Here is an 11,951-nt window from a genome sequence, read left to right as displayed (position 1 = left end):
GTGTGTGTGTGTGTGTGTATCTGTTTGGTATCGTAAATATATATAAAGGCGGTAAAAAGGGATTTTTAAACGGTTTTTGTTTTGTTCGTTTTGTTAAACTTACAAAATACTATTATATATATATGTAGGTATGTATGTATATATAAAAAAAGAGTATTTCGAGTTCGTTCTTTTCTTTTGTTACTTCTTTTTCAAGGGGAAAAGAGTGTGAATTTGTGTGTATGTTTTTGTGTGTGTGTGTGTGGGTATAAAAAAGTCGAGGTATAATTTGAATAGTGCATCGGATTTTCATATGTGTTGCAGTTTGGGTAAATGGGTCCTGGGGGGGGGAGTGGGTGAAGAACTGAACTGAACGTATTTTTCATTAAATAATTTAATTTATATGTATGTATGTAGTGTAATATACGAGTATATGGCTGTGCTCTGGTTTCCTTTCTTTTTTTTTTTTTTTAATTCCTATAATTACTTTATAAAATGTATGTTTTGTTGTTGTTTTCGTTATATTTATATATATGTTTATGTATGTGAGTATAATGCGCCGATGCACTGTAAATGTGAAAGTTGAAACAAACTTCCTATGTTAACTAGAGCGCTCCAATAATGTTGTTTGGGAGAACGATGGCCGGAGGGCAGAGGTCAGAGGGAAATGGATGCAATAAAGATTGCTCGATTTGTTCAATCAAAAAGAACTGAATCATAGACTAGACATTGACTAGAGCCCTTAGTCATTGTGGCTATATTTTGAAGTCCTTTTCAAATAATTGCATCAAAAGTTTCATAGTCATATTATTGCATGTGTGTGTGTGTGTGTGTGTGTGTTCAATAGCCTCTTTAGTGTGTTTCTTGGGAGAGGAGCTAATGTGGCGAGACATAGAGAGAGAGAGAGAGAAGGAGCAGGCACTTATAAATATAAAAGATCCTAATAGTTAATGATTTTGTTTTTTCAAGTAAAATTGATCGTTGTACAGATTCGACACACACACACACACACAAAAACACATTTGCGTTCTATCGATATAAAAACATTAAGAATTAACCCATTTTCCCCTCCCCCAGACAACCATCCATCATGATGTTAGTTAGGACGAGCTGCAAAAATCACCTCAAGTTATTCCTTTTTGTTAACTTTTTTCTTAATTTTTTGGTTTACTTTTTGTTTTTCTTTTTTTTTCAAGGGGTGGTGGGCAAGTTGTTGTTGTTGGTTTTTAATTTCCTTTGGTTTTTGTTTTGTCTTAAGGAAGAGTTTAGATAGTCTTAATATAGTGTCTATATTTGATATTATCAATGGGGAGGAGTAAATACCCTAGATCGGTATTTATCTAAGTGTATACTCTCGTTTATGTGTGTGTGTGTGTGTGTGTGTGTATTTAGTGGGGAAAGTGGGCGGTTGGGTGGGTGAGACTTTGAAATTTTTGCTTGTGCTGAGTATTGGCTAAGCCAAAAGTGTTTTAAAAAAGCAATGAAAAGAGAGACAGATAGAGACAGGATTGAGACTTATGTTTTTTTGTTTCTTATTTTGGGATGAAAGGCTATAACTTAGCACTATACCTATATATATATATACTATATATGATCTTGATTGTATGTATGTATGTATATGTGTATGAAGCGTAGGAGAATTTTATGAGATTTTTTTCGTTTTGTTTTTTGCTTGGCTTAAGACTAGAGATTAGATTTTAGTTTTCTTTTCCTTTTTCTTTTTGTTATACATATGTATATATCTCTATATATGGATATATATTCTTTGTTAGATGTTTTTGGTTTAGAGGCTGGTTGGTTAAAGTTGTGTTGTGGGGCAGGAAGGGAAGGGGGCGGTGTGTGTGTGTGTGGCACTTTAAGCGCTGTTTTTGGTTACAAATTCACGCAAAATGTCGCCAGCCATTTCAATATTATTACGCGATATACCCAAAGCTGTAATGGCATTCTCTTTGGAGTAGCCGGCATTCATAAGCCTCGCAATGTATTCCAAATTGATATTCTCATAGGGCACTGATGAGCCGCAGTCTTTTTGATTGATCGTCACGTTTGCATAGAGCAGCGGTTGCTGCTGTTGTTGCTGTTGGTTACTCGTTCCCACTAATGCTGCTGTTGCCATTGCTGGCGGTGCTGCTGTTCCTGTTGCTGTTGGTGGTGTTGGTGCAGTTGTTGTTGCCGTCGTCGTCGTCGAGGATGATCCAGATGCAGATGCAGATGAAGAAGATAAAACCTTTTTGCCATTGGCCAAAGCAGTTAGAGCTGCGGCTGCTGCTGCTGACGCTGCTGATGCTGATGATGATGATGCTGCTGATGATGATGTTGATTGTCCTCCACCCGAACTGGTGGTGCACAATTGTGTATAGTGGGAACTGGCTATATCCTGTTTTGTTAGACACACCACACCACGCGCTTCCAGGGGACGTGTATCGATTACACCGCTAATTGTCTCGGCCGGTCCCACTTCAACGATATCCTCATCCAATAGAGACAACACCGGCGATGTGGTGCTAGTGGCTATGCGCTGCTGTCGCATCAAATCCTCAGCCAATGTGTCCACACTGTTGCTATTTATGTGCGGCGGTATTGGCGGCGCTGTTGTCTGTGGCGGCACATTATCCAAACTGCATTGTATATTGTCAATGCTCTTGCTACTAGAAGGCGGGATTATGCCCGGTGTCACTTTGCTGGTGGTGGCTCCTGTTGTTGCAGGTGTCTCTACGCCCGGTGAGGACTTACGCGGTGGCAAGGGTGGAGCTGCTGCCGATTGAGATGATGCCATCGCTGCCAGCGTCGTGGACAAATTGGAATCCTGTAGATTTTGCAACATGGCATAGGAGCTTATGGAGGCATTATCGCTGCTGGATGTACTACCGCTGGATGAGCTGCATCCACCGTTGCCGCTGCCGTTGCCATTGCTATTGCCATTGCTTTTGCCATACGTTGAGTTGGATACACAGGAGCCAATCAATGGGGCACTCATGCGATTCGAGGATTTCTGGCTACTGCTGGAGCTACTGCATGAGCCATTGCTTAGAACGGCTGCTGCTGGTGGAGCTGATGGTTGGGGAGATGTTGTTGATGCCGCCGCTGCTGCTGCTGCTGCAGCTGCTGCCTGTGAAGTTGTTGCTGCTGTTGATGATGTGTTGTTGCTGGTGTTGCTGCTGCTGCTGCTGCCGCTGGGTAGACTTAAACCCGGTGCACCACCTGCATAGAGATCATTTTGCACAGCCATTAAACTGGGTGTAGTGCTCCGCCTACCCAAGCGAGGCGATGTGTGTGGACTATGCTTCTCCGCCGATGAATTGGCCGATGTATTGTTGCTGGTGCTCAATGCATGAAGCGATGAGGTGGCTATATTGAAGTCACCCATATCCTATGAGAAGGTAGGTTTGGTTTTTGTTTTGTTTTTTTTCTTTATGTGATGGTAGATCGAAATCAATAGCTATATATATATATATATTTGTATGTATCTAGGAAGAAGTAGAAGAAGAACTAAAACACATGCCGCTAGAACTCAAAAAAAAAAAGAAACGAAAAAATTAAACGCTGCTGGACATGCACATTAGAGAGAAAGAGAGAAAGAGAGAGAGAGAGAGATGAAGAAAGAGAGGGTGGGAAATGGTGGAAAAAGAAATGTTCAAACACAAAATAAAATCGAAAATAATGAAGATGATTATAACTAAAGTAGAGAAGGGGGCAAAAAATCAAAATAAAACATTAAAAACAAGTTTTTAAATAATTATATATATATTATATATATTTTTGTTTTTCATTCTTTCTTTCTTCATTTGTTTTTTTTTTTTTTTTTTTTCCCTTTTCTTTTTTTGTTGTTGTTTCTCATTGTTAAACTTATTAAGGAAATCAAAAGATGAAACTAAATCACTACAAAAAAATTATAAATATATACTAAATATATAAATTGCATTTAGGTTTAGTTTAGTTTAGTATTTTGTTCTTTTTTTTTTTTTTTAACATAAAATTAAACTATATTGGTTTTCTCTTTCATTGTTTTTGTTGATTGATTGATTGATGATAATGATATTGATGAAAAGAAATACACAAAAAACAAAAAAAAAAACGTCGAAAAAAAAAATACAAAAGAATTTAAATTCAACAAATATGATAAAACGAGATAAATCCACACACATGTAAATTAAATTTTGCCAAAAGAATAATTTATGTTCTCTAATACTTTTTTTTTTTTTTTTTTCTATTGAAAAGAGAGATATTTGTGACATTAAACCACAATAAACAAATATATTAATTATATTAGATTAATTGTTTTCCTTTTTTACTTTTGATATATTTCTATTTTTCATAATTATAATTATTAATTAGAGCTAAACACAAAAAATTAAATCAAATCAAAAGACAAATGCATTTTGCCTTTTGTCATTAATTCTTGTTTTACAGTCTTGAGCTGAAACCGATTTGTTTAATGAAGTTGGGCGAGGGGGGAATGGGTATGTATGAAGGGGCGAGCGGTGATCATTCAGAAAGAGAAAACACTACCAACTATAATTCTATATATCTTTGGAAATATTAAACAATAAACTAAAAGAAGAGCAAAGAAACTGTACGAAAACAGACGAAATGAAAATTTATTATAATGATAAGAATTCTTGGATGATGATGGTAAAGACGATGTCAGGAAATGAGCTGGGGGGGGAGTTGGCTGGGGTTCAAACTGGGTTCATGATAAACAAAAAAAAAAGTCATATTTATATTTGTATGTATGAGAAAGGAAGGGGATGGAACGGCAACTAGCTCTAGCTTACAAATTACACAATTTCATATATATATACACAAAGTGATAGATTATTAAAAAAGTGAATTGATAATGATAGGGAATGGGGGGGTGGGGGTGGGGAAGTGGTGTGTGTGTGTGTGTGTGTGTGTATGGGAGGGGAGCATTAAAACATTAAATTCAAATACAAGTTATGAAACATAAGCACGAGCTAGCAGCCAATCAACCAACTAACCGACTAACACAAACAAAATGTGAACAGAAAAGCGATAAAAAAAAATAAAATAAAATAAAATTAAGACGAAACACCAGAAGCCTTTCCTAGCGCCGAATTTAACATCGATCATGCCGAAGCTAAAATACCCTTGCATTAGTAGCTAACATGTATGTATATAGAGATTTGAAATAATAAACATTTAGTTTCTTCTTTGAAAGTAATAAACAGCGGATACATTTAAATACTTTTCCATCAATTCTTATTGATATTAACTTTTAAGCTCATTATTCTTTCCATTAAATGGCAGATGTATAGTTAAAAATTCGAATTTCAAGAAGATAACTTGTGCAAATACATTGATAAGCTATACACGTTTAAAGAAGAGATGTACCTCTCTTGGCAAGGGCATATGCAAAATGCAATAATCGAGTCGGCCAGGGGGCAAGGGGTGTTGTTCGTCGTCGTTGGCGGCGGCGGCGGTGGCGGCATCGGTTGATGAGCCATTTCCGCTTAGCTAACTAAATTAATGTAGATGTGTGTGGGTTTCTGTGTGTTTGTGTGTGTGTGTGTGTGTTAGTGGCATGAGTTTTGGGCTAATAATTTAAATAATTGTATATATATATATGATGTTTATATATATATATATATATATGTATGTTACAGGCTAAACGTAGAAATAATTCAAACATTTAACTTATATAAACAAATAGCAGTTATTAAGATAGATAAATCTCTTATATATAATAATAAACGAACCAAAAGTAATCATAATTGTAATAAGTATTTCAATATATATACATATACACACACACATATATATATATATATATATATATATATATATATATATATATACATGTATATATATATATATATGTTGGTATAATAGATAGCAGCTTAGGCGGCAGCGTAGCAGGCGGCTTGTTTTCTTTTTTTTTTTTCATTTTGATATTTCTGTTTTGTTTTTCTAACTATACCTCTGTATCATCATCATCCTGCTGCTGTTGACGTCCATTGGTGGCATTGCGATTATGTTGTTTACGCGGATCAAAGGCATCCACAACAATCTGTTCGGTACCCTTGATTTCGGCACGACAGAAAGGACAACCCTGCAACAGAAAATAAAATACATTAGGTGTTCCTCCTTTTGAGTTTTTTTATTTTTTTGTATTAATACAACTTACCTGACCCTCTGAGTCCACCTGCCAGGAGGTGAGACAAGGGGTACACAATAAATGACCACAGGGTTCAATTCGTATATCCTTATCGTTTTCGGCGCAAATTTTACACAGTTGAAAGGTGCTCCCTAAAGAAAATAAATTGTAGTATTTTTAATCTTACTGGAAGATGTACATAAGTGATTAAAATGGCTAGCCCAGAGAATCAAGTATATATGCTTTCTCCTAGGAAACTTTCTATGTAAAGAACTCTTCCTCTACATATTCAAAAGGATCGCCCTACATCGACTACATAAAGAGATTTTGTATGCATTTGTGCAATGATTCATTTCCTTTATGTACAACTTGATTAAACTTTATGACTCACAAAATATTTCTCAATGTCGGTGATAGTAAATTTTTATCTAACAATATTTTTTTGACAAGTTCTTGAAACGCGTTTTGTTTATACCGTTCACGTTTTAAGGTCATTTCTAAAGGTCTTCTGAAGAAATTGAGAACCTTTTAAATCTACTAATGTGAGGCTAAAAATTCGCCAAGTATCTGGTTGGAAATCTTTTCTTGTTAATGACGATTCTTTTTGATAGACTTACCCATTTCACAGTAAAGTTCATATTGCTCTTGTGTAACGGTTATATGATCCTCAGTAGGACTTTGTACGGCAGATGACAGATCCGGATTGTAGGCTTGACCATCGGGATACAAGTAGAAGCCCTCACTGAAAGAAATTTGGGAATTATAATAATGCATATATATGAATTTTATATTACTCACCGATGACCATCGAGCAGGGCCTGACATAGAGATTTATTCTGCGGTATCGTTTGCAATATTTCCCCTTCGGCCGTAACATAACCAATGGCCCATTGACCAAGACGAGTGCAGGATAAACGAAACACATAGCTACCCGCTTTTAAGATATAACGCTGAAGACGTGCCTTGACCTCATCATAGGTCAGAAAGGCCACATAACCGGGATGAGTGACGGCCAATATTTGCCAATTGCGCAACAAGGTAACCCACGGCTGAAAGAGCCGTGTAAAGACATCGAATTCAAAATTCGAGATGTAATCATTGCACGTCAGATCGATGGTGGTCTTCAAGGCCATGGCCTCCAGACCCGATGAAATGGGATGAACTTTGTTCAGCTCCTGACGAAAGATCTTCCAAGGCACCAGAGTGCTACAGAGACAGAACCAACGTAAATTGTGAGCATCCATGTGTCTCTATTTGTGCATTTTAATGTACATACCTGTTACCAAAGTTACTCTTCCAGAAATCAGCTGCATCTGCTTTGGTAATTCGAAATTGATCACCGGCAAAGACGCCATTCGGAAAAATGGCCTTCAATTCGCTTAACATGTGGGAGAAGACCAAACTTAGTTTGGTCAAATTGCGCCGATAATGGGAATTCTCATCGAACATCTTCTCTTTGCCCTCTTTGAACAATTTGATGGCCTGTTTGCATTTTCGCATTAGATTATTGATAAACACATTGAAATGCTCGTTGGCATGCAGGACATGCATCTGATCCTCATTTTTGGAGTATATCAAACGCAATCGTTGATACGTATCCGGCAGTATATCCAATATAAAAGGTGGACTGTTCTTTAGATTCATTTTCGGTTGTTGGCACAATTTGACCACCTTGTCCATAAGTTTCCATGTCTTCTCTAGCGTTTTCTTATCGGTGGATAGACGCTGTGATACACATGCCTCAGAGATGGCTCCATGTAGTTTTGAAAATAATGATGGAAATATTTTTGGTTGTGATTGCACGCGAGTGCCAGTGCCTCTTGTCGCCATCTTTTCTCCTTCCTGCTGCTGCTGCTGCTGCTAATGTTGCCTACCTCTTGCTCTTGCTGCTTACTTGTTGTTGTTGTAGTTGTTCTGACTGTTTTTGTTGGAGGTTTGTTGGGGAGTTGTAGATTTCACTCTTTTGGGACGACAACTACAACTACTACAACGCCCCCCAAACTAAAAACTGCTTGCAAATTATATACTAGTACACATATACCGTTACGTTACATATATGTGTAGTTGGGGCTTCTTATATGCACTGGGCGTGACTGTGTGTGTGTTTTTGTTTTTGTTTTGGTCCGTTTCCCTTTTTTGATCCAGCAATTCTCTTCCGCTTTGTTCCCGAATTGCGGAATCTGTTATGATTCCAATTTTCGTCTCCGTTTTATTCCCAATTTTCGTTTTTGTTTTAATCCTTTTTTTCTCAATTCGGAAACTGTGTCTTTTCAGGGAATTTGTGTCTTTTCAGGGATGCTAATTCGATTAATCGACATTTCAGAGCAAAACCTATCGGTTAATCGGCATTGTCGGAGCAAAACATATCGATTAATCGACATTATCGGAGCAAGCCTATCGAAAATCGACATTATCGGAGCCAGCCTATCGAAAATCGAATTTGAATTTGTGCACTTTTTTAAATTTCATTTAAAGTTGTTTTATCTCCAGTCGATGAAAGGTGACTTTTTTCTGGAAACTGCGAGAAGATGGGGAATTGCAATTGCAACCACTTGCCGCCGCTCAGGAAGCTCAAGACCGAGAACGCCAACAGCGACAGGTGGCCACATGTGCTCCTGTCCAGGACACGACGGCATCAGTGATTTCTGTGCCCGCAATTCCTAATACCGCCATCACACCTGATGGCCAAGTAGTCCCCATTGGCCATCCATGAGGAATTTTAATATCCAATTGTGCCACCACCACCAGCCCAATCGGGTGGGGCTCCAGTTTCAGGTGATGGCAATTGCTTGTTTATGCCCTTTGGTGGAGCATATGGACCACCACCTCCAGGCATACCGACTTTGTCGCCACCAGCCACCAGCAGCACTTCGCAATCGGCGGCAGTCGAGCCACATCGTTAGCTTCATCTCAATGGTGGGGATTTGCCAGCCGATGTGGGCACCAGTCGAGGAGATGCCTGACACGGACCAATCACAGCAACAACAACAGCATCATCAGTCTTTCACTGCTGAAGAGAAAGTCAATCCTAGATCCTTCTGCTGTGGTGGCTCGCCGCAAGCTGGACCCTCAAGCGGCTGCAGCTGTTATACCCAATGGCAATGCAGAAATATGACTGAAAAGTTGTAAGTCTTTATTACTTATTCTTTGACACTAAAAAATTCAATATACAAAGGGTGATTCATAAAATATCCTTGACAATTATCTGTTAGTAAATGATACTGGGTCTCCGTCATCCCACCAGAATGGAATATCTAGAGCCCTTAGTTCGCTTTTTCGACTTTTTTCCGTCATTTCTAATTGGAGCACACACAGGGGCAACGCCTCATGGAGGGCAGAAGTTCTCGCTGCCGGCTGAGACGTTGTAGCCGAACAGCTGGCATTTTCATCAACGGCTGGTCCATTGATACTGCCATTAGAAGGATTGGCCTCTAAATTACATGGAGCATCGCCACTACCTCCCCGCTGTTCAGCTATAGATGGTACATCTTCATCAACAGTTGCAGTAGCTTCGTCATTTGAAGCTCGGGTTAGCTTTATCTTGGCAAGTACTGCTTCATGATCGGAATAGCTGAATTTTTGACCTGGCACACGTTCTGGAAACGGCAACGAATACTCCAAAATCTCTGCATTAATATGATCTGCTCCTCGTACGAATATAGCTGATGTATATGAATTTCTCTCACATTCATTTGTCCGGAAGACGTCCGAAGCACAACTGTCCAGCATTTTGATGTATATAATAGAACCTTATATGATATGTCTTGTGGTTGGGTATTCAAATCCCCTGCCAATATTTGAAGAACTGAATTTCCACGGGTCGCTTAAATAAATTGGGCCGTATCGAAAGCTTGGATGACCCGATGTGTTTTATACTCATCATTATCATTATCGTATTCTGCATGAAGATGAGCAATGTAAAGATGGACCATCTGATCACCAATCAGAATGCGGCACAGTCCCACTCCTTTGCCGCCAAACCAATCGGCATGCTGAATCCTATGGAAGTAGCCATTGACCGACCAAGCGTGAAACAATGTACCCAAAATGGGATATTTGGATAACACCAGCAGGCCTGCTCCCATCACCCCGCTATGGAAATGATGGGCGTACGGCAGTGTACTCGCTGTTCCCTTTTGCAACTGCTCGCTGTCTAGTTGGGACCAGACTTCCTGCAACGAAACGATGTCATATTTGCCTCTGCTCAACTCCTTGCAAATGGAATTGGAGCGCTAGCTGTGAACAAATTGAAGCATTTTTATAATTGCAGCCCAAAAACCAAAGTGCGGCCTCTGTATAATTTCCGCCACTTATCGATGCACCACTTTATATAATACTCATGTGTATGCAATGCCTCTGGGTAATTAAAGGCCATGGAAAACTTGAAGAACAGGTGGTTTTTGTGTGTGTGTGTGTGTTGTGTGAAGACTCTTGGCTTCTATGTTGTTTATGATGGCCATATCTTATTTCTATTTCGTTTTTTTTTTTTTTTTTCGCACACAATTTGTATGCAGCCGCACAATTTTCACTTTCCATTTTTATTGGCAGGCTGGCTGGCAGGCAGGCGGCAGAAAGAAAAACCGCAGGCCAAAAATATCAAATCAAAAAGAAATTGCCTGGCATTTGCCAAAAGGTTTTCTTCTCTCCTACTGTTCATTTTTACGACTTTGGTTTTTGGCTTTCTTTTAATTAATTTTTTTCGTTGTTGGGAGGAGAAGTGTGAGATGCCATCAGTTGGTATATTAGTTCTGGCTAAGAAAAAAAAAAAACAGAAGTCAAAGTCATCATCTCATGGCTGTCATAATGCATTTCGGTTTTGGTTTTGGTCTCTGCCCAAAAACTAACTGTAAAGCATTCACTACTACTTACTGACCTCTTTTTTAAGGCTCTCAATTCTCTTTTATGCACGCGACTCGGAAGAGTCGTATGTATGTATGTATGTATGCATGTATGTGTGTATGTGTGACCCTTATTTGCAACGCCACTCAGGCGTAAAATTTATGGCTTTAAAGTCTACAAGTCTATAAACACAGCTTCCAGCTAGCAGCAGCGCCACCACAAACAACAACAACTACAACATCAGTAACTGAGTCTATGTGCAGCACTTTCTACTGCACTTCAAAGACGCCAAAGATCGTGTCCAGGCTCTCATATACATAGATGTACTATACGTACATATGTACGTATGTGTTTGTGACTTTGTCTGTTATAATTTCAAATGCTTCGTGTGGCTCGCCTTTTTGGTTGCATTCATTTTCTGCTGCCACTTTTGGCAAATTAAATTTGTACGCAAAAACCGATTAGGCTCTTCTTGTAGCTGTTGTTGTTGTTGCTGTTGTTGCAGACAACATGACCAAGTTGTTATTTTAAATACCCAACAACTCCATTTAATCAATATGCCCAGGCTCTGAGCCGCTGCTCAGCGGCGGCCTCCGCTTTAGTGGTGGCGGCTGCTGCTGTCACTGTTTTCCGGCAGTGGCGCATCGAGGTACCCGCTAGCCTTGGGCGCATTTTCTATGTGGGGTGGACGACGATCTATACATTATCCCAAAGATACCTTATTTGAAATGGGGCATACATATGTAATTAAATCAAAACTAATTCTGTTTGATTTGTGAGCACCGTTCTCTTTATAGGTCCTAGGAAAACCAAAAACAACAACAGTTACATTTCTTTTTAACTTTTTTTTAAGAATGAGCATAAAATTTACATAATTATTCATACATATGTACATACATACATATGTGATCATTTCTATGTACATGTATCTGTGTATGCTCATGTATTCTTATTTTCCAAGACACTTTTGGGCGCCCAAGAAACCGCGCTACGTCTTGGCTGCACAACAGCTCTGCCA

General features: G+C 38.9%; 1 protein-coding gene and 1 pseudogene across 1 annotated transcript; both read right to left on the bottom strand.

The window, feature by feature from the left end:
* Cbl (E3 ubiquitin-protein ligase CBL) lies at positions 1 to 8,387 on the bottom strand. The gene is made up of 6 exons (XM_068285905.1): positions 7,371 to 8,387; positions 6,893 to 7,300; positions 6,712 to 6,836; positions 6,125 to 6,246; positions 5,918 to 6,049; positions 1 to 3,349 (listed from the first exon to the last, which is right to left on the bottom strand). Exons 1-6 carry the CDS (start codon positions 7,922 to 7,924, stop codon positions 1,835 to 1,837), a joined length of 2,856 nt encoding a protein of 951 aa, XP_068142006.1. The 5' UTR covers positions 7,925 to 8,387; the 3' UTR covers positions 1 to 1,834.
* Positions 8,388 to 9,295: 908 nt separating this feature from the next.
* LOC137574017 (putative neutral sphingomyelinase) lies at positions 9,296 to 11,876 on the bottom strand (annotated as a pseudogene).
* Positions 11,877 to 11,951: the final 75 nt, after the last annotated feature.

Source organism: Drosophila tropicalis, unplaced genomic scaffold (genome assembly GCF_018151085.1).
Source record: "Drosophila tropicalis isolate 14030-0801.00 unplaced genomic scaffold, ASM1815108v1 contig_443, whole genome shotgun sequence".
NCBI classification, from domain to species: Eukaryota; Metazoa; Arthropoda; class Insecta; order Diptera; family Drosophilidae; genus Drosophila; species Drosophila tropicalis.
This window is presented reverse-complemented; position numbering and strand designations above follow the sequence as displayed.

Coding starts and splice junctions, on each gene's coding strand:
- Cbl (XM_068285905.1), bottom strand. CDS start 7,924: ATGGCGACAAGAGGCACTGGCACTCGCGTGCAATCACAACCAAAAATA. Junction 7,301..7,370: donor AAGAGTAACTTTGGTAACAG/GTATGTACATTA, acceptor CTGTCTCTGTAG/CACTCTGGTGCCTTGGAAGA. Junction 6,050..6,124: donor AGGTGGACTCAGAGGGTCAG/GTAAGTTGTATT, acceptor TTTCTGTTGCAG/GGTTGTCCTTTCTGTCGTGC.